This window comes from Carassius carassius, chromosome 11 (assembly GCF_963082965.1).
Source record: "Carassius carassius chromosome 11, fCarCar2.1, whole genome shotgun sequence".
In the NCBI taxonomy this organism is placed as follows: Eukaryota; Metazoa; Chordata; class Actinopteri; order Cypriniformes; family Cyprinidae; genus Carassius; species Carassius carassius.
Window position 1 is genome coordinate 30,634,478 of NC_081765.1, and position 25,727 is coordinate 30,660,204.

General features: G+C 37.0%; 1 protein-coding gene across 11 annotated transcripts in view; it reads right to left on the bottom strand.

Moving 5' to 3' along the window:
• tns1b (tensin 1b) overlaps window positions 1-25,727 on the bottom strand; it is a 235,509-nt gene that overhangs the window by 25,575 nt on the left and 184,207 nt on the right. For all 11 annotated transcript variants that reach the window (XM_059562497.1, XM_059562504.1, XM_059562500.1 and 8 more), the window contains 7 exons: window positions 25,054-25,166; window positions 24,434-24,494; window positions 24,003-24,078; window positions 21,677-21,806; window positions 21,465-21,530; window positions 21,240-21,356; window positions 78-1,529 (listed from right to left, as the gene is read on the bottom strand). In XM_059562497.1, coding sequence (XP_059418480.1) covers window positions 78-1,529; window positions 21,240-21,356; window positions 21,465-21,530; window positions 21,677-21,806; window positions 24,003-24,078; window positions 24,434-24,494; window positions 25,054-25,166 — 2,015 coding nt within the window. The remainder of the gene's footprint in view (window positions 1-77; window positions 1,530-21,239; window positions 21,357-21,464; window positions 21,531-21,676; window positions 21,807-24,002; window positions 24,079-24,433; window positions 24,495-25,053; window positions 25,167-25,727) is intronic.

Consider the following 25,727-nt stretch of genomic DNA (forward strand, 5'->3'; position numbering starts at 1 on the left):
TATCATTACTATTGTACCTTTGAATAAGTAAACTGACTCTGAGAATGCTGAAAGAGGTATTTTAAAGTTGATCTTACCAGCTACACGGTGAGCTACAAGACCATCCAATTTGTAGTTGGCATCTTCCGGTTCAGACTCTTTAGGCAGAGGGGATGAGGAGGCAGAATACCTATGCTGACTCTCCTGGGGCTCAGGGGACTGGGACGTGGTACTAGAGGGGTAAATGTTGAGGGGTTTCAAATGGAGAAATCCAAAGGCGGAGGAAGGTACTGTGGACTGGGACATTGGAGCCTGACCTTCTGCCTCAGAAGGGAATGCAGCATGCTGGGATATGGCTGTGGGTCTCTGCTGGTTCATGGTGGGTTGTGGAGGCTCTGCGGCTACCTGTTGAAAGGTCGTAGGGTATCCCCCCAAAGAGACTCCACCACGGCCATGAATGGCTGCATCAGCTTGGTAGGACGGCCGTGCTTGGGTTTCAGAGAATGGGTTTAATGGTTGGGTGGTGACCACTCCACCTTCTCCAGGTGGGGCACTATGGGACTTGGGGACTTGAGTAAGTTCTGGGTCAAGGTCCAGCATCAGCATGTTGAGTGCTTCAATCGACTGCTCAATTTCTTGCTGAGATGCCATGTGAGTAAACTCCGGAAGGCTGTGGGACTGTAGTACAGGGTTAAAGGTGACCCCATCTGTGACTGGGACCTCAGGAACACCATATTGTTGCCAGACATTCATTCCCCTCTGCACTGCATCCCTACTGCTAACCGTGCGTGTGGGAGCTTTGGGCATGTACTTCTGCTCTGTGGTTGGGGTTGTCCCTAATGATTGAGATCGGTAGATGTTGCCATTCTGGTTGGCAAAGCCACTAGAGGAGCCTAAGTCCTCTTGAACAGATGAGGAGCTTTGGACTTTGGGCCCTGGCATTTTCTCATGGACACCCTTCTCCAAGTCATCTTGTGCATCTTGTCCATTGATGGCTGTCTCTGACTGGTAGTATAGATCTGCTGGAGTGGCTCTGCCCTCAAAAGACGAGATGGTTCCGAGACTGTCCACACTGTTCCCTTCCTGACTGTTGGGCAGGTCATCATCAAGGATATCTGTCTCACGGTCTATGTTGTTGTGTCCATTGACATGAACCTGGGCAGGGACGAGGTGTAGAACTCCACTACCTCCGCCGCCAGAGCTGCTTTGGTAACCTGTGCGATGCATTGGTGCTTCCAAACCACTGAGCAACTGGTCCAGCTCCTGTTTTTCCTCTGGGCTGAGGGGCTGGGAGGAGGGCTGACTCACCAAGGCCGGGTGATGGCTGGCTTCATCTGTGCGGTCGGTTTTGATAGAAGCAGTGGAGTTGCCCGAGTCACTGCTTACAGACAAGGCGTGGTCGACTGGTGGTACAGTGTGGTCTACAGCAGGTAAAGTGTGATCGACAGTGTCTTGGAGACCATTGGTTGTGACCCCTCCCTCAAGAGACTCTTTCTTCCGAACCTTAGCATAGAGACTACCATCCAATGGACCTTGTGTGTGAATAACGTCTGTAGAAGTCAAAAAGAAAAATGGAATGTGTTGATACATTTAGCTATTTCATATATACACATAAAAGCATTAAGCAACTTCACTAAGAATACCAAGTTATGAACTTAATTTTGTCATTTATGTCACATCATCTAGCAAAGGATAGCAAAAGCATGCATTAACATGCTTAATAGTGAATACTAATTGAGTAAAAAAATAAAATAAATCCGCACATTATCCATGTGTCAAACCAAGCAAAAGCTACACTTTTCACTACAATGGTAGCAAAACATGACAGAATCTATTCTAAATCCCAACATAACTGGACATTAAATGCTATTATAGTTTAAACCTCTTATTCAAAAATGCTTACAATAACACTTAATTTCAACATTTACTCTCCCCATCAAGTCCCATACAAAGCATAAAGAGAACTAAAATCCCTTGCCCAGTTTCAGTTCAAGGAATACTTCAACAAAAATGTTGTTTAAGACCCCATTTACTTTCATAGTTTAAAAAATATCTGTGTTTGTTTTGCACAGAAGAAAACCATAGAGGTTTGGAATGACACGAAAATGAGTAAATTATTTAAAAAATATTATCTCTTTAATGGCAACAAAAAGTATTCATTATTGGAAAGAAGGATGCTAACACCTTGTTTACAGTGCACTACTGAGATACTTGCAAACATTTATGGAATGAGCACTCAGTTACTTTGAAAGTCAGGCAGGTTCTCTTCCTGAAACATGCACATGAACTCACACATGCAACGGACAGCAGCTCCACCTCGTGCAGTGAGTCAGATTTTGTGCCTCTCATGAGGCATGGCACCAGGCTCCCAGTCCAAGCCAGTGGCTCACCAGTGGAAAAATCACCACATACAAGATTGGAGGCATTTCCTGTCTCCTTGAAATTGTAGCATCTTTTCCTATACTCATACATTAATACACACATTCGGACACTTACATAAACACATAACACACCTATTTTAGGGTGGCTGTGTGTCCATGTATCTTTGGCTCTTAACAATCAGTGTCTTGTTTCCCTGTGGTCATGCATTTTAATAACAGACTGTAACTGTTTTCTGGCTTTCCAAAACCACTAAGCCACTGTTTGACAGTTCACTCTGCAATGGCCTTTTGATATCAACAATGCATTGCAATCCCAGAAGACAAAAAGAAGCTGTGTACTGTTCAGTGTGCTTGGTAGTACGATGCTGCTAACCTGCTAAACTATGACTTCCAGTGCTTTTCAATCAGTGACCAGTGTGCATCACATGGCCTGAGAACAGACAGTGGGCAATTTGAGGCTAAGAGCTCCCTCAAGATCCTTAAAAATGGACATCCCGGGTTACCTCAAGAGACCTGTTGACCTTTAGGTTATAGATGTCTGCTTGCAACAAATTCAGTGATCAATTTTGACCCTGTGTCACATGCAGCTATGTGACCTACTGGCTTGACTGGGGGTTAAAAACAGGAATACACAAGCTGATGTCTGTCAAAAGCTGCGAACCTTGATGTCCGTTGTTGCACATAAAATGTAAATTAGTGCATTTACCAGAAGAAACACTACCAAGTTCAGCATAATATTCAGCATTTTAGAATGATTGCTCTGACACTGAAGACTGGATTAATGGCTGACGAAAATTCAGCTTTGCATTACAGGAATAAATTACATTTGAAAATCCATTCACATAGAATACAGCAATTTTAAATTGTAATAATATTTCACAGTATTACTGTTTTTACTGTGTTTTTGTAAAATAAATGCAGCTCTGGTCAGCAAGAAAGACTTCTTTCAAAAACATAAAAATCATACAGTACCCAAACTATTTAGATATTGATAAATGACTTATGCACAGCCACATTAACATGAATCAGTTAGGATATTGTATAAAAATTGTGAACATTAACTGCTTTTTGACGTCCCTAAATCTGCATAAACCAAACTTTGCAGGAGAGACTTCATGTTTTCTAATGATTTGACCTCATGTCAAAACTGAAATGTTTGTTTCTCCTCTGTGAGACCAGGTCTAGTGCCAGAATTTCCCTTTAATAGCATAGCGTGGAAAAAATTATCCCCACCCTCTATTCTTCAGAATTTTCCCTAACAATTTCTCAGCTGTTTCAAACATCTCCCACAGTTTTAGTAGTCAAAAAAAAATGCCCGCAACACTGAGGAGAGTGGCACCTCATATAAATCTCTTAGCAGGTTAAAACTTTCATGAAATGAGAATGATCATCTCAGATTAGCAGAACAGATGTCATGTTTTATTTGCACCTTTAAACACCTAATGACTTAATATCCTGACATCAGAGGAGCTGTCGCTGTCATTAGAATCTGGCATCTTGATGAAGAATCAGACACACCTCTTTCTTGAAAAAGCAATTGGTTTCTATTTTGGCACGCTTTTATCACCTGTTCACAGACACGGGTGATATCACATAATCAGCAGCTTGTGATTATTCCCAATCATCACACATAAAAATAGCAGGATGTGAACACACACTAAAGTGCTTTAGATGTTTTTCAAAGCACAAAAAGAACCACAAGATGTTCCTACCTGCCTTAGTGCACTGCTCTGTAATTGTCCAAAAAGAAAGCAATCTTTGAAAAGTCTCTGTTTTCTTGCTCTCGAGCTCCAGTAGTTCAGCACTAGCGAGTTATGGGAGTAGTTTAGCATCGGAAAGCTCGCTCCTCTTTCTCCACCTCCTGTTTTAACTCCAATTGAGCTGTGCTGCAGAGGATGACATGACTCTTTCCTTCTTGATGGATATAGAACACCCCTAATGAGGTGGGCGTAAATTTATCCTCGCCCAGTTGTGAGTCTGGTCTCTACTAAAGTGATATCACTGGGGCTTTTCTGTCGGATAGGCTTTTTATCCTTCACTAACTTCCTGGCTCTGCTTCAAAACCAATGATATGCCTACATAGGCAACATTTAAAGGCATAATTTGAATGACACAAAGACTGCTCTAACAGACACTTCTAAGATGTCTTCTTTTGGCCAAATTCTACAACAGCATGTATCTTTTACAGAAAAGGTAATCCCACAGTCCGCTGAGGTGGGGGAAAAAATCCTACTATGGCGGCTGACAAAGCAAGAAAAATGTAGTTATAAATAGAGAAATGTAATTATAGATCACTTATATTCATTCAATATTAATAAAAACAAGAGATGTTATTACATTATTCATTTTTTGTATAATGTATAATTATAGACGTATAATTATAATTACTTTATAAGTGAGAATGTAAGTTCATTTTTAAAATTAAGTTTACAAACAATTCAATACCAAAGAAAAAAGGTTCAATATAATAAAAAAAGGTTTAATATTAGATTATAATTCATTCAATACGAAAAACATTAACCAGAAAGTTCAATATAATAAAAATAAATACTTTTTAAAATTAGATTTTGATTCAGTTAATATCAAAAATATTGGTAAAATGTTTAATATAACTATAAATACGGGGTTTTTAGATTCTAATTAATGTATTAAAAATACTGTTAGAAGGCAAGATAATTAAAATAGATTTTTTTTTCAAATTAGATTATAAATTAATTCAATACAAAAATGACGTTAAACTTTTAAAATACTTATAAAAATGTGTGAAGTTATCTTTGCAACATACTAATGCTAAATCCTAACAAAATCAACTGTGTAACTGTATGATGTAGATTGTAGAAAGTCGCTACGTATGTAGAGCCTTTCAAATCAGTGACTGAGTGTGTGTCAGAAGTTTGGTCAGTGAATGATTGAAGCATTAACTGTTGTATGTAACTGCTTTAAAGCATAGAACACAGAACATAAATAAATAAATAAATTACAATACAAACGGTCAATGTAGTCCCAGTATTAAATAAATCAATAAATGAATATATAACAAATAGGTAACAAGACATGAGTGCCCAAAATAATAAAATAAAATAAAATAAAATAAAATAAAATAAAATAAAATAAAATAAAATAAAATAAAATAAAATAAAATAAAATAAAATAAAATAAAATAAAATAAAATAAAATAAAATAAAATAAAATAAAATAAAATAGATAACATATGCATGCCTCATGTTTCATTGTGACTTCTGTGACGGATAATTAAATTAGCAAAACATGGACTGTTTACTTGGAGTAATTAAAGGGCAAGTAAAGTTTCAGAAATGATAAGAGGTACCTTCAAAAATGTGTGATGAACATGTTAAATCACCAGCATGGGGAAATGATTTTTTTTCAAGCTGTTAATTAATCATCTACATGAATGATTTCTCTATATCTTTTATCTACACATATTTGTTAAATGAAAAAAAAAAAAAAAAAAAAAAAAAGATTAATAGTTCTGGCTGCTGCTCTTTAAGTGAACTTTCAATGACATGGAATGAGATTAAAATCAAGAGGAAAGTGGAAAAAAGTTCAGGGAAGGACTGTACAAACTTCACATGGTACGTCTGCAGGAAGTCTGTCAGAAACAGACCAGCAGTCAGCAAACAGAAATCCTGACAATGTGACACGACTGATATCCATGTAATGACAAACACCCACTGCTATGAATCAAAACATACAATATGATCATCGCTTTAACACCTGCTGTCAAAACACTCCCACAACTGAATCATACCCTTGTGAACCAATGGAGTTTAGATCACAGCTGTCGAATTCATCTGATCTCATCTGCTTTTACATGTCGTTTTTCCCAAAACAATTTAGGTGCTGTAAACCCTTAGAGCTCACCAGTGATTGCTCAAGACTGTGAAAGACAGGACATCAAACCTTCATACTGAGCGACAGACCTTAGATTGTTTATTAAAAAGGAAATTACTGGAACCAAATTGTGTTCATGCTGCTCAGTTATGTTGAATTGTTCCTAAACGTATTCTAGAAGAATTCTAGAAGTTCTAGAAATGCTTCATCACTAAAAGAAAGTCTTATGCTCATCATAGCTGCATTTATTTGATCAAAAATTCTAAAAAAAAGAGTAATATTGTGGAATAGTATTATAATTTAAAATAATATTTTCCAATTTAATTTACTTTAAAATACAATTCATCCCTGTTATCAAAGCTGAATTCTCAGCATCATTAGTCAGTGTCACATAATTTTAATATGCTGATTTATCAATGTTGGAAACAGTTGGGCTGATATATATATATATATATATATATATATATATATATATAAATTACAATATACACTACAATTCAAAAGTTTGGGGTCAGTATGTATATTTATTTACTTATGCATTTTCCACAAAAATTTTAAGCAGCACAACAGTTTTTAACATTGATATTAATAATAAGAAATGTTTCATGAGCAGCAAATCAGCATATTATGAGTACAGACCAACACCTTCTCATTCAAAGAGTTTTCTTTATTTTCATGACTATGAAAATTGTAGAGTCACACTGAAAGCATCAAGGGCTATTTGACCAAGGAGAGTGATGGGGTGCTGCACCAGATGACCTGGCCTCCACAGTCACCGGACCTGAACCCAATCGAGATGGTTTAGGGGTGAGCTGGACCGCAGACAGAAGGCAAAAGGGCCAACAAGTGCTAAGCATCTCTCGGGGAACTCCTTCAAGACTGTTGGAAGACCATTTCAGGTGACTACCTCTTGAAGCTCATCAAGAGAATGCCAAGAGTGTGCAAAGCAGTAATCAAAGCAAAAGGTGGCTGCTTTGAAGAACCTAGAATATGACATATTTTCATTTTTTTCACACTTTTTTGTTATCTATATAATCCCATATATAATTCCACATGTGTTAATTCATAGTTTTGATGCCTTCAGTGTGAATCTACAATTTTCATAGTCATGAAAATAAAGAAAACTCTTTGAATGAGAAGGTGTGTCCAAACTTTTGGTCTGTACTGTGTGTGTGTATATATATATATATATATATATATATATATATATATATATATATATATATATATATATATATATATATATATATATATATATATACAGCTTTTTTTATTCGCTTTGGTACTATTTTCACAAGCAAGTTGTACATTTTCACAACTCATAGTACTAATATCACAACAGATCATCAAAAGTGCACTTTTTTCAAACATTTCAGCATATTTTCGATTGTGTTAGTACAATACACAAAACCACAAAGTAGCCTTTTCACTACACAAAATAAGTGTTTCATCTTTATAAATGTTTCATTCACAGTAACCACCTTTCATAAATCTCTTACTATCAAACTTTTGATTTGCATCTCTTTTCGTTCAGTTTAATAATGAATGAATGAATGAATTTCATTCATTCATTTGTCTATTATTTAATCCAACTGATCTTAATGGTTAATCACTGAACCATTTGGTAAACCTATAGATTTTAAATTGGTTTGTCAGCAATATACAGTATATGGATTTTGAGAACTACAGAAATAAAAATGCGTGTTTGTACGAACATATAAATTATGTGTGACCACACATGATGAATACTCGTTATTGCTAATTGATTTCACATAGTGGTAACCACAATTGGTCACTATATAAAAGTGGCAATTTCTTTCAACATGGAGCAGGATAGACAGCAAGGAATAGAAAGAGCTTGTGAACAAGGGATCCGTCAGAGAGGTGGACCCCAACAGAGAGGTCAGAGAGGTGGGCATGGGCCCCAACAGAGAGGTCAGAGAGGTGGGCATGGGGCCCGTCAAAAGGTTGGTCATCAGAGAGAGGGAGGCAGAACTGTTGTCTCTAATGAGGTCCGGGCCATCCTCATTGACCATGTGGTGAACCGAGGCCTTACTATGGAAGAGGCTGCCAGATTAGTTGATCCAAATCTAAAAAGATCAACAGTCAGTTCTATCATCCGAACTTTTCGCCAAGAAAACGGGTAAGTGTGGAGGATGTATACTATTACATTTAAGTAAATTGCAATGCATGTAAATTCATCAGACATTTTGCAGTATTCGTACAGTATGATCTATTGACAGGATAGTCTGTTCTATGCTTAGAATTGACAGAAAACCCCATAGCGGTGGCCGTGGCCATGTGTTGACCGACCAGCAAGAGTGGGCAGTGGTGGAAATGGTGAGGGCCAGGAATGATATACGGCTGTCAGAAATAAAGCAAGCAATTGAGGAGAACAATGACACCTTTGCCAATGTGGCATCCATCAGCCTACCAACAATAGGCCGCCTTTTAAAGAGGCACAAGGTATCAATGAAACAAATTTACCTGGTTCCTTTTGAGAGAAATAATGACCGGGTGAAACAACTAAGGGCTGAGTATGTCCAGGTACAGCACTATATATTGTATTACTGTTGTATTTGATGCATCACTTACGTCATATGTATATTGGAACAACACTGTAAAAAGAACTAACCAAAATATATATTTTTAGAGGGTTGTGGTGCTTGATGCTGATATGAACCATCACAAGTAAATTTTTGTTGATGAAGCGGGATTTAACCTGGCCAAAACTCGTCGCCATGGACGGAACATCATCGGCCAACGGACATCTGGACAACGTGGAGGAAACATCTCCATGTGCGCAGCTATCTCTGAAGATGGTGTTGTAGGACGTAGGCCATTCCTTGGCTCCTATAATGCTGCACATCTTAGAGTTTCTCAATGAAATTGAGCCAGCCTGTCAAGGTGAAGGGGTCACCTATGTAATTGTGTGGGACAATGTCAGGTTCCACCACGCAGAGGTAGTTCAAGCATGGTTTCAGGCCCATCTCCGATTCATGACCCTCTACCTGCCTCCATACTCTCCCTTCCTCAACCCTATTGAGGAATTTTTTTCATCAAGGAGGTGGAAGATCTATGATCGCCAACCCCTTGAGCGTGCTACCCTCCTTCAGTCCATGGATGATGCATGTGATGACATCAGTGTAGACCAATGTCAAGCATGGATTCGCCACGCCAAAAGGTTTTTTCCAAGGTGTTTGAACAATGATAACATTCATTGTGATGTGGATGAGAATCTATGGCCAAATGTTCAAGACAGGCTTGATCCAAATTAATGTAATGTGTGCACTAAATGTTATGTTTTCTTCTCATTTAGTTAAATTTCATTATAGAAAGTATACCTATGTTACAATTATATCTGAAAAGGGAAGTCGTGGCCTAATGGTTAGAGAGTCGGACTCCCAATCGAAAGGTTGTGAGTTCGAGTCCCGGGCCGGCAGGAATTGTGGGTGGGGGGAGTGCATGTACAGTTCTCTCTCCACCTTCAATACCATGACTTAGGTGCCCTTGAGCAAGGCATCGAACCCCCAACTGCTCCCCGGGCGCCGCAGCATAAATGGCTGCCCACTGCTCCGGGTGTGAGTTCACAGTTTTGAAAATGTACACCTTATTTGTGAAAATAGTACCAAAGCGAAAAAAAAAAACTGTAATATATATATATATATATATATATGTGTGTGTGTGTGTGTGTGTGAATGTGATTTAAGCTTTAATGAAATGTGCGGTCATTGTAACTCTGGTCAAGGGTTACTGAGAAAACACTGTGTAAGCACTTGAGAAGAAGACAAAGTGCTGTGTTTGACTTCACAGGCACTCATCACAACAGCCCTCAGATAATGGAGCCTGTGTAAGGTAAGTGCAGGACATTAAATATGCATTAAAGATGCTTTTTATTGGCCTCTTATACAAGGCAGAGATGAAAGAGTTGAGAAAGCCTTGTGTGATTAAAGCACAGAGAAAACCTCACCACATCCACTCCAACTAAATTCCCACAAGCAGTTGGCGCCTCAAAATAATATAAGATCATATCTTTGTTTAGACAAGCAATAAAACCAAAACAAAAACAACAACAATGATTTTTGCCATATTTGATTTCAATCATTTTGGTTGTTTTTGTTTTGGTTTTCATCTAAACACCAAAGGGCACATTACATTTGACATGTTTATAATCATGTTCTGAATCATATCCACATGTGGTCTGAAATCAGATTTGAGAGATTATTAAATATCACCTACGGATGTACTGATATTGATCAAAATCGAATCAGAATTGAATGCAGAACAAATGCTGTTAGGAAAATACTTAACCAGGATATTTTGGGATTTCTTCCCTATGTTTTAGATGTGTACACCTGCTGGATCTCAATCGGAGGAAGAAACTGCTTCTATTTTTCTGTGCTAAAGCTGGACAATAATCTAAAAACGTGCAGCTTTCCACGTGACTCCAGCCTAAAGCCATTCGTGGGTAACGTTTTATTGGGGCTTACGTTGCCTTTAAGGAAAAGCAATCACGCCCTGCTCAAAGCACAGGGAACAGAGTGGCGAAATGAGGCCGGCTCATTGTTAGGCATGCAGCGGCTGTGGTTGGGAATTGGCCCGGGCTGTGCACTTCACACACTTACGCACACAGACCGCACACACCAGCTCCTCATCACACACACTTCATCATTAGTCCTCAGAGGGCTCTGGAGAATCAAAACAATGAATTACAGAACCAAAACTAAATGAGGCGCTTTGAAAATCTGAAGGAAACTGCATGTTGTGGTTCTGCTCAGATGTATCCTTGTTTCTATAAGCATATCACATGTAGAACTGGCTATATGTCCACTATATCTTTAGTTAACTCATAAAACCTGTGGCTAGAGAAAAGATCCATCCATAAAGGAAATGATGACACAATGCATTAAGGGTTTAAGGATAATTAGCAAGGTTGCTACAGAAAACTAAACTGCATTTAAAACAGAATGAATCAGAACACATGATGTCTCAAGACAAAGCATTCATGCTCAGGCTTGTTGCTAGTTATCCAAAGGTAAAAAAAAAAAAAAAATGTGGTAAATATCACAAAAACCTGTCAAGAATATGCCTGTGTCATATTTCTTCTCAAAATCTAAAGATTTTGGTATTAAACCAGGGATTGTGTCCTCTTTTAAGTACTTTTTTAATCAACAACCACTCAACGCTAGGCAAAACTAAATACTTACAATCACAAAGTCTGTTAGCTCACAATCCAAAGCGTTGCACATTCAATTATTCACAGTTATTCATAATGACCTTATATTCATTAAGCATGACCAACTCTCTACAAAAAAATAAATAAATAAACAAATAAATAAATAAATTATGTTTACTTTAAACAATTTTCACTAAGAAATTGCTGGTAAATTTCATAATTACAAAGAAACAAGAAAGAAAATACACACAATTCTGACTTCATTCTCACAATTTTGAGAAATAAGTCAAATTTACAAGGTATAAACTCAAATTCTGACTTTTTTCTAGTAATTTATCATTTACATCTCACAATTCTGAATTTACATCCAGCATATTTTTTCCCCCACCACAGAATAAAACCGAAATGTAACTGCGACTTTTAATATATTTTTTTTCTAGCAATTATAAGTTTTTATCTTACAATTCCAACTTTTGTTTTTATATTTTTTTTCTTCTTTTTGTTGCAATTCTGAGTTTGTCTCACAGTTGTTGTTTTAGTTGTTTTAGTCAAACCAGTGACTGTGTGAGGAAACCCCAAAAGGTTTCTCAATCAGCGTTAAAGGGAGATGTAAATATCATCCCATCTGTCACCGGTCAGTGCGGGCTATTCAGATGAATATTTGACCCGTGCTGAGCTATGTGCATAGGCCTCTGGAATGCAGGAGAAACAGGACAATCTTGTGTTGTAAAGTGAAGGAGAGAGGAGGTGGAGTTTTGATCGGCCCCCACACTTCACGAGAGAGTGTTTCTCCACTGCATGGTAGTTAAATCTAAAGACAAACACAGATCCAGTGAGAAGGGTCTGGACAGCAGCTGTGGGCATGTCGTGGGTGTAAAGGCAAAGGTCAAAGGTGAAATGTTATGACAGGCTAAATGTGTATCCTCCTGAAGGCCCTGGACACAGCCTGACAAAACAGCCTACTGCAGACACACGCTGAACAACAGCCTCTGTGTTCGTCAAACTGGTGGAGAGATCCAGGAACATTCTCAGCATGAAGTGCACACAGGCCTTTCATAAGGTCTGACATTCACAATATCACACAATGAGTTGGAGTCAAAACCGTCTAATCCCTGAGATACAGAGGGACACATCTAAAGCCTGTTTACATGATAAGGACACGTGCTGTAAGCATAAAGCAGAGATCTGTGATGAAACACACACACACCTCTCATGATACTAGATCCACGGTGTCAGATGTAGCTCATGGTTAAGATGTAAATAGAATGCAGCACAGATGTGTTTCTTTTGTGTTAAGGGAAATCCTGTCAAGAACATAGTCAGGTCATATTACACTTCTCAAAAAAAAAGAGAAATAAATGCTTAAAGAAAGTGTGTGTGTGTGTGTGTGTGTGTGTGTGTGTGTGTGTGTGTGTGTGTGTTTAATGAGACATAAGAGATTTATATAAATTAATGATATTTTATTTATTGCATTTGCACATCATGTCTATAATTTATTATGGTTGCAATTTATTTTACAGTACGTGTACTTACATGTGCTTATAGTGTACTTACAGTGTACTTATCTAAGAAAGTTCTGGTAATACAAGGTAACTACATGGGGTAATGTTCGGTTTAGGCGTAGGTTCAGGGTTAGTACCAAGTTATTACATAGTTATTGTAATTACTATAATAAGTACCTAGTATGTACATGAGGAACAGGACTGTAAAATAAAGTGCTACCTTTATTATTATTCAAAAAGCATATTACAGTACAGTACATATTTCAATGTAAATCACTACTGAGAATTTTGGCATATATTATTTTACAATATTACAATATTCCAGGAATAAGAATTTAGAAAAATATGCTTTTCTATAACGGATTTAGTTTGTTTGTTTTTGTTTTTAATAATCATAATACAGTAATGAAATTTATGTAAATCACTACTGAGAATTGTGGCAAGTAGAAAACTATTTAGAAAATAAAATTCAAAAGTAAAGCATTACAGTACTGCAATATTAATTTGTCATTATACAAAACAAAACCTACAAACATGCTTCAGTTTCTTCATGTAATTTTTTTCTTTTCTTTTTTTTTTTTTAGGGTAAAATGTGACCTGGCCATGTTTTTGTGAGATTCAGTGTTTGAAGGCATTAGTCACCAGAGGTAAGTGGTTATTACATTCCTGCAGGTGACAGGTGTTTACTGCACTATCATTTCCAAATCCAACTTAACTGTGCATGAGCTTTAGCTTTTGCCACAGTGTCAAAACAACACGACAAAAACATCCGGAAGACCACACACGTGAACAAATGGCCTCATGGTAGTTAAATCCGTGAAAGGGGGAAACACGAAAAGTGCACCTCTGGTGTCATGTGTTAACAGACGGTGACAGTAAAACTCTAGCATTGTTGAGTACAGTGCTGTGAACGCCACTACTGAGAACTAAACTACAGCTTGCTGAAAGGGTTAACTCTCTAATTTTGTCAGCAAAGCTACTGGTTTCTAGCCACAAAATTAAACAACACTTGAGATGGATAGGCCAAGCCGCCCATCGCAAGAAGCTTTAATTGAAGCCAGCTTGATGTGTAGACAAGTTTATTACGTAACAGTCAGACTGCCAGCCACACAAACACACCATAATAAAGCTCAGCTTTGCACTGCTGAACTCCAAAACACAATTCAAACACCAATCCTGCAGCAACTGTGATGAAACCGTAGTCGATGCTCTGTTTAAGAGCTTAGCTTAAATATGTGCTAACCGCACTTAGACTCATAATAAGGAAATAAGCTGTGCCTGCAAAACCTTGGGGGAAAAAATAACTTAATATAAGTCTGAGTTGGGGAAATTAAATCCAGCAAGTGTGATTAATTCGAAACACTGTAATTTTTCTAAAGGCACTATCAAAATCTGTTGGGTAAGTATTTTAACACTCTGAGTTGAGCAGCCTTGGAAAACTTCATATTATGCTTCAACAAAAATAATGAAGGTGTAATCGAACTTTTGGCACATGATTCATCAATGAAATTTGAAAAAATACAAATTAAATAAAAAATAGAATGAAAGAAATAACAGCAATATGATGACGACACCAAATAATTTTTGATTCTGATTTTCAAATACAGGAGACAAATCAATATAGAAAACACAATATCTGACTTTTCAACACAGTAAAAGGGTGGACAAAAGACATCAATTCATTACAATAAAAGTTTCAAGCTATTACAATCTATCATTTAAACACAGAAAACAACAATTCTACTTTTAAAGAATTTTTTCTCTTTAAAAACATCATAGAGAAGTTCCCAGAGTCAAAGAATCACTCATAAACATCCAGCAGACCAGAGTGTACAGCCGTTTGTGGTTGACACAACAAGTCACTGACCATGAGTTGTGACAATCATTCACACAACTTTACCTCAGAGCAGATCAAATCTACTGTCAAGCTTCAACAGTCCTCCCCGAACACTGCTTCTACCTCTCCTGGGCTTTTACAGTCCAAAAAAGACTATTACGATCCAGTCTGAGCCGTGTGTGTCTGTGCAGTGAACAGAGACTCTTCTCTCTGTCACTCTCCCTCTAGTGAATGATAACAAAAAGGGATTTTGGTATCCAGGCTGCAGAAGTTGGCTCTTTTTCACACACCATCTCTGTCAGCGCCTCTCCAATCCTATCTCCCTGTCGTCAGACTTTTCTTACCCAACCATCCCAAAAATGTTGTGGGCAGGGCCCCGGCCAAATATGGGGAGGCCATGTAAACAAGGCCTCAGGTCTGTCTCCCGACTCCCCTCCAGTCTTTCAAGCTGAACCCCAAAATTCAGAGCCACAGCAAACACACTGACGGACAGTGGGATTGTTTTTACTAGAGTTGTTCCGATTCCGATACTAGTATCGGAAATATCTCCGATACCACAACAAATTCTGGCATCGGCGAGTACATGAACCCATATACCGATCCGATACCATTTTCAAGACCTAGTTATGAACGCTAGCTTTGCCTAACCTCTGCACGGTTCTTCTTCGCTGCTCAGAATGCATTGCAAACACAGGACGATGTGCTGTAATGCCACAAGCAACCCCTGTTTAGAGCAGTGAAGAAGAAATGAAAACGCGTTAGCAGCACTGATCTATATATGACTGGATCGCTCATCGCGTTCTAAACTGCCAACAGACAGTGAAGCCGCTTCTATATTACAGATCAGTGGTTAGCAGTATGTCCGCTTTTTAGCAGTATTTCAGACTGGACCAACCAGACAGTAAAACGGCGACTAGGGATGCCACAAGTACTGGCACTTCACTACCAAGACGGTGCTGAAAATTTTAAAATGTGATGATACCAGCGTCTCTGTAGAACCGGTAGTAAGTTTGAGTATATTCGTTACCCGCAGCTGCGTTCAGTCGCTTCCGTGTTAGTCTAAGCGCAGGGCTCCAGACTGTAGCCGAATATATACTAGTGTCTGTGAATATTAAACTGCAAAATACTATTTAAATATTACTCCTGCAAAGTCTACATCTCTGTGGGAGACGGGCGCAGATGCACGGGAGCTCGCTGTTTTGTGGCTTCTGCCGTGTGTCACTATATGAGGACATGAACGCATAAACCGTCACTTCATGAGAATTTAACGTTTCATTTGAGAAAACTGTCATATCATAAACACAGACACTCAAAGATCTTCATGGCGAGTAAATTGACAATATATTAAGCTACTGTTGTAGCCTACAGTAGATTTAGCTACGTCTCTATGTAGTAATACGTCTCTATTAATAATAATAATTATGCCTAGACGGTTGCTTGTTTTTTACTTGTTTTGTTGTAAAGAGATTATCTGATTAATATAGAATTTTTTATATTTCTAGACTTATTTGTTGCAGTTTTTTATACACTAATATTGTAAAACTAAAATACTAAAATACCTTTTTTAGTTTGCGGTGTTAGATTTTTGGCTGCATTTGAAGTTCTTTTTCGCATAAGAAATTAAATAATATTACTGTCAAATTCATGTCAGATAATAAAAATACTGTAATAAATACAGTAGTTAACCATGTATTTGTTCATGTTTTATCAAGGGATAAGTCTGGAGCACACCATAAATTAATTCTAGAAATTTACACAGGGCTAGTAGTATATACAGCTGTATATACAGATACACACCCAGGTATCGGATCAGTACTCGGTATCGGCCGATACCCTGAGCCCAGGTATCGGAATCGGTATCGGGAAGAGAAAAAGGGTATCGGAACATCTCTAGTTTTTACAGTCATGATGCCTGTCCTCACCTTTCACTTGTTTAATGTTGACTTGGCATTTTGTTTGCACGGTTACTAAATGTTGCAATTGTATATCTATTCTAACGTCTTCGTGGACTCAGTGGCCTTTGTAATTGACATCAATGTTTAGGTTAAAATGGATGTGAATCTTACAAATTTTTATAAACATTACTGTTAGGAGTATGTATGATTTTTTTTAATGGGAAAAATACTTTTGTTCTGCAAGGATGTATTAAATTGATCAAAAGTGACAGTAAAGACATTTATAATGTTACAAAACATTTATATTTTAAATAAATGCTGCACTTTTCTTTTTAACTTTCTATTCATCAAAAAAAAACTGAAAAAAAAAGAATTCTTGCTAACCTCAAACTTACGAATGGATATTAAAATTTATACATTAAATTAATATAAATTTCTGCTAAAAATATTAATGTTGTTTTAAAAATCATGAAGTTTTAGGTTAAAATGTATATATACTGTCAGTATTTTATAAACAGATTATAGATAGATAGATAGATAGATAGATAGATGCATATTATTTTAAATGTTCATGACAGCAAACTTGGCTTTGAAAGCAAGACATGGAAAGCTATTTTGATGGCTTCCAGCCCCGTGTAGAGGCAGAGAAGTGTAGTATTACATTTTACATTACATTTATTCATTTAGCTGACACTTTTATCCAAAGCGACTTACAATAGCTATATATGTCAGAGGTCGCACGCCTCTCGAGCAACTAGGGGTTAAGTGTCTTGCTCAGGGACACATTGGTGTCTCACAGTGGATTCGAACCTGGGTCTCTCACAGCAAAGGCATGTGATTGATCCACTGCGCCAACGCCACCCCTATAGTATCTGTGGTTTCTGAGGTGTACAATATCAGTGGACCAGCAAAGATTGGCCTTGTTTTGCTCTAACCTTGCCAGCAGCTCCAATTAAACAGCGAAGTGCTATCTGTGGTCAAGGCAAGAAGCAGATAAGACATCAATTACTGAGCTATTAACATCCAAGAAGAGATAAAGCATTATTATCTATTATTAAAACACTGCCCTCTCATTTGTGGGCTACTCTAATTATGGTGATTGGACCAAAAAATCGGTCCAGTTAATAATTTTTTTTTTAAGACAGTAGTTTAAAACTATGATGTTGTCAAGTACGCTGCTGTTTGCAGAAATACCAGACTTGCATCATCCCGTCCGTGGGACATCACACTCCTGAGTCGAACTCGTAAAGTCTGAACTACTAGAACTACTAGAGATGCAGGCAGACCTAGGTCATCAGACTATTATTCTTCATTTTATTTTATTTGTTCATATAACATTTGCTTGATTTATTTATCATTTATTTATTTATATATTAATAATATACTTATTTATTAGCATTTAATTCCTAAAACCATGGTTATTTTGTTTATAATATTTTCTGATTTCGAAATGATAAAAAGAAATATCCAAAATACCCGACAATGTCACCTGGTCTTTCGGTCTCCGCAGACGGGACACATGAGCTCCAGCACAAAGGGATAGTGTCCGGCCGCTTATCATGTCTCTGGAGTCTGTGCTCTGGCCACAGTCTCTCAATGGAGATGTTTGACTATCTGATAGACATCTAAATTCATTTGCAAATGTGCTCTTTCCATTCAGCAGTCCTACTGACCGAAGACAGACTCTGTTGCATGCAGAGGTGGGCCGTACGATCAAAACTTTAAATCAGGAAGTGACGCAATTCATATCATGGCAACTGTACATATAGTTATTGTTATATAATGTACATACTCTTGTCTTGCAAAAGTAAAAACATTTAAAATGTAACAAAATATTACTATTTCAAATGAATACTGTTCCTGAAAAAATGCTTCCTGAGCGGCTTATTAGAATGATTTCTGAAGGATCACGTGACACTGAAGACTGGAGTAACGATGCTTCTAAAAATTCAGCTTTGCATCACAGGAATAAATTACATTTTAAAACATATTCAAATAGAAAACAGTATTTTAAATTAGATATTTATTTTTATAAATATAAATGTAATATTTTTATATTTAATTATATAGATAAACAATATTACTGTTTTACCGCATTTTTATCAAATAAATGCAGCCTCTGTGAGCATAAAAGTCTTCTTTCAAAAACATTAAAAACTCTTTGAATGGTATATGTAGGCATCTCATAAAGGGATATAACATGCTGCCAGGTGATGCCAGGGGACAGTCAGAAAGGCTTTGGGGTCTTCCTGGGTAAAGTTTGCCTCTTGACCAGAGATTTGGATAAGTTTGGATTAGTTTACATTAGTTAAAGGTGGAAGCCAAGAGCCTCCTATTTCTGCTCCTATGGACTGCTCAAGAGGGTGGCAGACTTTATAGTCTTCCATCTCAAATGGCTTCAATGGAGAACAGAGTAGAATTTAAATGTGTGCTAAACTGACTGAAGCTCCTAAAATGAGACCCCAGGGATATTAAAAATAACACAACGATACGCTCTCAACTTTTTTAAAAATATTTTTTGGATTGCAGTAATCAAAATATACTCTTGACGAAAAGATTACATAAACACGCCGCATGGGTGTTTTCTAAGATAAAATAATTTATGGTTATAGCCATTTTGGACATTGTGACTGGACAGGATTGGTCTGACTGTCTCCTCACAGCAAGAATTGCACAATTCTCAGCCAACGCCTGGAATATTTCACAAAATGAAACTGGAAGCAGACAAGGGATTTCAGCCAAGTGTCTTGTGACACAGGCTGCTGTGGAGTGACTGTGGTCAAATGCCCAGAGGGAAACTGGGCTTTGAGGGATGTTTTCTATTCAGTATTGGGATCGTACCAGCCTGCAGACCACCTCCATTCTGATGTAAACCCCACACAAAACAACGCTGATTTACTGCTTACTGCTCTCCAAGCATAAATTATTAAACTTCATTATGATTTCTTAAATAAATAATATTAATAAATGATCAGATTTTCAGCTGAAATGTATGTGAAGTTAATATACAAATTGTAGTACATCTAACCACCATTCAAATATTTAGGGTCAGTAAGATTTTTTGATCTAAAACAGTGAAAAATAATTAGTAATATTTAAAATAACAGTTTTCTAATGAAATATATATTTTAAATGTAATTTCATCCTGTGCTGCGCATCATTCCTCCAGTCTTCAGCGTCACATGATCCTTCAGAAATCACTCTAATATGCTGATTTGCTGCTCAAGAAAAACTTCCTATTATTATCAATGTTAAAAACAGTGGTGCTTCTTAATATTTAATGTGCAAACCATGATACACTAGCATTCAATGGTTTGGGGAATTAAATATTTTTTTATTAGGCAAGGGCACATTCAAATGATTTAAAATTATATTTAATTTATATTTATATTCATTATATTTAACTTGTTTTGTTTGTTTGTTTCACTGTATCACTTCAACCACAAAAATGTTAAACAGCAAAAACTGTTTCCTACTTTTATATAAATCAATGAATAAAATTGCAGTACAGAGAGCAATTTCTTCATGCATTACAAATGGCTAGTATATTCTATGAGTGACTGAATCTTGCACAAAAAGGTATATAAACTAAAACATAAGATCTACTGACAGCACGATTACCACAGAAAGTCATCTCAACTCATCCCTCAGCTGAAAACAAAGAAGCAAAAACCATGCAACAGAATTGCATATATATCCTCTTTGCATTCCTCGCTCTGACTGTCTCTCTCCAGTGAGCTGACCCACCAAATGAGGATGTCTCAAAAAAGGACTACAAATAACATGTCTGAGGACCAGAAGCACACCACAACTTAAAATTAGGAGGCTCGCAGCTTAGACCACAAGGTTGTGAGGACAATTCCAGAGACAAGGCAGTGTGTGTGTGTGTGTGTGTGTGTGTGTGTGTGTGTGTGTGTGTGTGTGTGTGTGTGTGTGTGTGTGTGTGTGTGTGTGAACTTGACTCGACCTCTGTAATCAACACTACAAACTCATCTGATTAAATCAGTCTCTGCCGCACGCACAGATGATCAGAGATGTGTACACAAACAGCTCTGTCACAAAACTCCAATGAATTCTGATGATTTGATGTCGGACCGACAGATGACCGGAACACAAACTCTACAGTATGTGAACTCTGAGAGGCCATCATTAGTTAATAAAGGAATAATCGAAGCTAGTGAGCTGCCTTGATGTCTACAGACTATACAGGCAGATGTTTAATAAGCAAGCATCCAAATAATGCTGAATATTGTGTAAATAAATAAATACTAAAAATATAATAAATAAATGAATCAATACTATATATAATGGTTTATAATAATATATTCATTTGTAATAAATTAATAAATATTCAAATGAATAATTTATAATTTATGCATCTATGTAAAATATCTTAAAATAAATAAATACACACCTACATACATACTGTGTTTCAAGTAACTTACAACTGAAAAGAAAAAGAAAATTAGAGGATTTACAAGCAGAAATGTGAAACTAGTATTTTCGGAGTTGTCTGAAGCGAAAATAGAATTGTTTTACAACCATTCTGGCTCCACTTTTGGGAAAGTCTAATAATTTCCAGTCATTTGTTTATAATGAGGCTACAGCTTCACTCACCCTCCACTGAATCTTCACAGTGCTGGTTGAAGTTCTCGTAAGAATCCCAGCGAATCAGAGGATCTTGGGTATTGTAGTCCACAGAAACACTGGGGCCATTCTCAAGGTGGTCCATTCCTATTACAGAACATCCACACTCAGAAGCTTCTAGGCTCAGTTTATGTCCTATTTCCAGTATTTATGTGATTTGTTTAATAGCTGAACATGAATGACAAAAGTTCTTACCTTGGATTTTTTCTGGGCCAAAAGAAAAGACAAATTCCACTTTTCCATATTCAGGAAATCTGTCATCTGAAAAAAGCAATAAAGTCAACAATCCTGCTGATTTCATTAAAACAAACAAAACAAAATAAAACATGAAACCAGCCAAACATAGTCTGAGATGCCACAGCATAGCCAAATGTCTGACTAACCCAGGCAAGGCAAACCCAGCATACCTTTAAATGTTTCATCAAGCTCATCTTTGCCGAAGACGATGCCCAGATCATGAACAGCACAGGTGTGGAACTGCACTCTGAAGATGACATCACGGGACGGGCTCCGGAAGCGTTTGTGATAACACTTGAGCTGTGGAGGACATGAGAAACTACATTACAGCAACAGGTGAAACACACACACAGACACAGAAGAAATCATACACTATTACGAACTATAAATATGCTGTTTTTCAGCCAGGCAGAATAAGTTTATAAAAGCAGACGCTTGAAGCATTACAGTTATAAACAACCATAAATGTTTAGGTTAAACACAAGTTAAGTTTGATTAATAATAACAATGATTACCACTAAAGAATTATTTTAACATTTGCAAACAAATAAATAAAATAATTAATTATTATTATTATTATTATTATTAATAATAATAATATTATTAATATTATTAACAAATAAATGTTATAAATCAATTAAATACATTAAATACAATTATACACACACATTTAATAAACTATTAAAAATAAAAACAAAAATAATAATAATAATCAAATAATGTATTATTATTAACAAATAATGGTTATAAATAAATAATTAGAAAAACCATAATTTCGGAGGATTTCATAATAAATAAATAAATGAATACACTAACTTTCATACAAATGTAGCAACACTTTCAAAGATTTACAAACGGAAATGTGCAAGTGATATTTTTGCTATTTATAAGTTGTCTGAAGCGTGAATAAAACTGTTTTACTACTAAAAAAAAAAAAAAGGTTGAATTTCTGGTTTGCATTGCCGGTGTAATTCCTGTGAGTGGAGATTGCTTGACTTTTAAACGTATAACCACGATTTTTGCTTCTTTGTTTTCAGCTGAGGGATGAGTTGAGATGACTTTCTGTGGTAATCGTGCTGTCAATAGATCTTAACTTTTACTGAACCCAGAACATTCCTTTAAGAGCATGGCAAATCCTTCAAATGTAATCTTGCATCTACACACGCACATTCAGCACAGAAAGTTCTATTCATGGGCTTGGAACAGATTGTTTGAGAGGTATTGGATGCTGGTCGCCTCGCAAGAGATATCAGTAGAGAAAGTATGTAAAACAACAGAGCGTCTCCAAAACCCAGACAAGGACATAAAAATGTCCTCACTGGCCACTGAGAAACTGTAGCCCTCTTTCTTTCACCCAAAATAACTCTGATTAACCTGCTTAACCTGGGGGAGATGGACATAAAATGTTCAGAGAGTGAAACAAAACAAACACGACTGAATTGAGCAAGATGGGGGCTGGCAGAGCATCCTGCGGTTTTCCCAAAATGGAAAAGCACGCATGGGGGGTAAAAATTATGAAACAAAGGGGATGCACACAGTACCACATGTTGAGAAATTCACATTTTTTAATTCTAGTTTAATGCCAAAACTTTTTCACCCAAATTATGCCTTAATTAAATTTTGAATGAAAATAAATGCAAAATATAATTATTTTCAGTTGTTATCTCAAACTTTTGGACCCCTTTGTTCCTCAAGGGAAGTTTTTTTTTAGTGCTAACTGTATATTGATCTACAACATGCTTTGGCCGAAGTGCAATGCGATGTTGTGGTTTGTGTTTGGGTTAGAGTCCTCTATAGATCAGCTCTGATTGATTTTGCTTACTAAGGACTTCTGAAATCGACCCCATCAGAGAAAGAGGCCCTCTTCAAGCGCAGCATTATGGCAGATGATAAAGCACTCTGCTCCTTTTGGCTTTCTCTTCCAAAAAGCTTTCTGAGGTAAAATGCAAATAAATCCATGCAGAGAAAATTGTCTCTCATCAGGAATAAACGTCTGATGGATGCCCCTCTAGACATCCTGCTTTATTATTGGCGTGTTGCTCTGAGAAATGCCTATAAATGGAGGAAGAACTTGTGGCAAGCTGCTTTCCTCTAGTTTCTGTGGTCTTAATTCAACTCAGAACAGATCATTGATAACATTTAAATCAAAGAAAAAAAATAAGACATTGCATTTTATGTAAGACAATTTAAGGACCAGTAAGATTTGCTTGCATTGTGACAACAATTGAACAATTAAGCAAATTTCCAAATTGTTTTACTTTTGAAATTTTTGTGGGGATTCCTATTATTCGCATTGATGATGATCATTACTGTAATCAAGTTTTGTTTATTATTCTGGAATATTATTTGTATTATTATTGTTGTTGTTGTATAATAATAATATTATATTACACTGTATATAATAATGTAATTTTTTTTAAGTGTAGATGGATGGAGGGATGGATGGATAGATAGACAGACAGACAGACAGGTTTTTTGTTTTGTAAGTTGACTTACCAGAATGTCTCCTTTCAGAAGCAGGCCGGGTTCAATGGTGATGCATATACTGGTTTGACTGTCTCCTTGAACGTTACTGCAAACATCAGTCAGATACATAACCGTTAACCACAAAAAAAAAAAAATCCCCAACAAACATGTGCCTAAACTTCTCAATCCATGGCTGTCAAACACATCTTTCTAATTGCATTTAAAGGAAAGGGTCATCCCTTCTGATAACAACACAGCTGCAGTCTGACAGCATGCAAGAAGCTACAGAGGCCAAGTTCAGTGATGTATAGGAAAAGCACATGTGGGCTGTGTGTGTGATTCAGAAACCCCCCCCCCCCCCCAGACACAGAGGCCCGCTGTGATTGGACGTCTTGAAGGCTGGGCTATATGCCAGGGAAGCATGAGCAATACCGTGTAGGAAAACATGGGGTGTTTCTTACTAGATCCCAGATGTGTAGACAGGCTGCATAGCCTGGTAGATCTTGAGGAAAGGGCGGCAACCTGAGAAACCATGAGAGAAAGTGAGAGAGAACAAAGAAGACATTACTAAAGCTCTAGAAGTGGAATATCTAATGTGCTGGAGCAGAAATTGTATCTATAACTCTATAACTATAGATCCTGTTTATACCCAGTATTAACATGCATCCCAAAAGATATACAAGGCAAGACTATTTATAGTGTTTATAGAATGTTTTAGGCTAATTATATGTGTTTCAAATGTATCTCCACCGATTTGAGAATCAAGCCACACGTCACTGTCTATGGAGGATGGATTACTTTACACGACAAATGCGATGTGGTCACATGTGTTGGAATACCTCCGACTGTGGTTTCAATGATTGGATCACAAAATATTCTAAACACTGTCTACACACCTGTATTTAGCGCTGACCTATTGTGATCGGATCACCCGAGACATGTGAATAGAGCGGCTTGTTGTCAGTCTGACAGACAGGGAGGCGTCAAAAGCAGCAGGAGTCAATACGGACTCCTGAAACCTGCCTTCAACACCTCCAGCAGTCTCTGACAAATGGCCAACAGTCAGAGCATTTCAGCTCACCTCCTTTGGACTCGAAGTTTGGGATCCCGTGCATGATGACGTGGTGCAGAAACAGGGGCTTGTTATTGATCTTGATATGGCCGGAGAGCAGACCGCTGAAGTACTGCACATACCTTAAACATTTCAATAAAATACATAATACAAATTTAATATATAAAATGTAAACATTTAAACACTTATAATAAAACGTTTCCTTTTGTTAACAGTTCATTGAGACATTAGCCTTAATACAGGAATTAACAATACTTTGACAGCATTTATTAATCTAGGTCGATGTTAATTTCTAAAAATACTATAATATAATAATATTAAATAATATAATAAAACTTTGCAATAAGTTTCAATTGGCTAACACCCATTTAGGAAACGCAGATGCACTTGCTGTACAGTATAATCTTGCTAAGTGTGTTAAAAACTTTCACGAATGTTTGAATTACATAACATTTATCTATCTATACATTGTTGTGAAGACCATTTAGGGCCATGAAATGGTTTCATCTGCTGTGATTTCAAACCCTTGGCACAGATGAGGTTTTATAAACAGGAAAAAGCATTTTTCTTCTTGAACGTTGAGGTCGTGTCCCTAGAGAGCGACAGTGATCAGCGCTTCTGCATCTTTCTGGACGAGCGCCGAGGCCTGGTTTCCCATGAACATTCAGTTGTTCCAGGGCCTC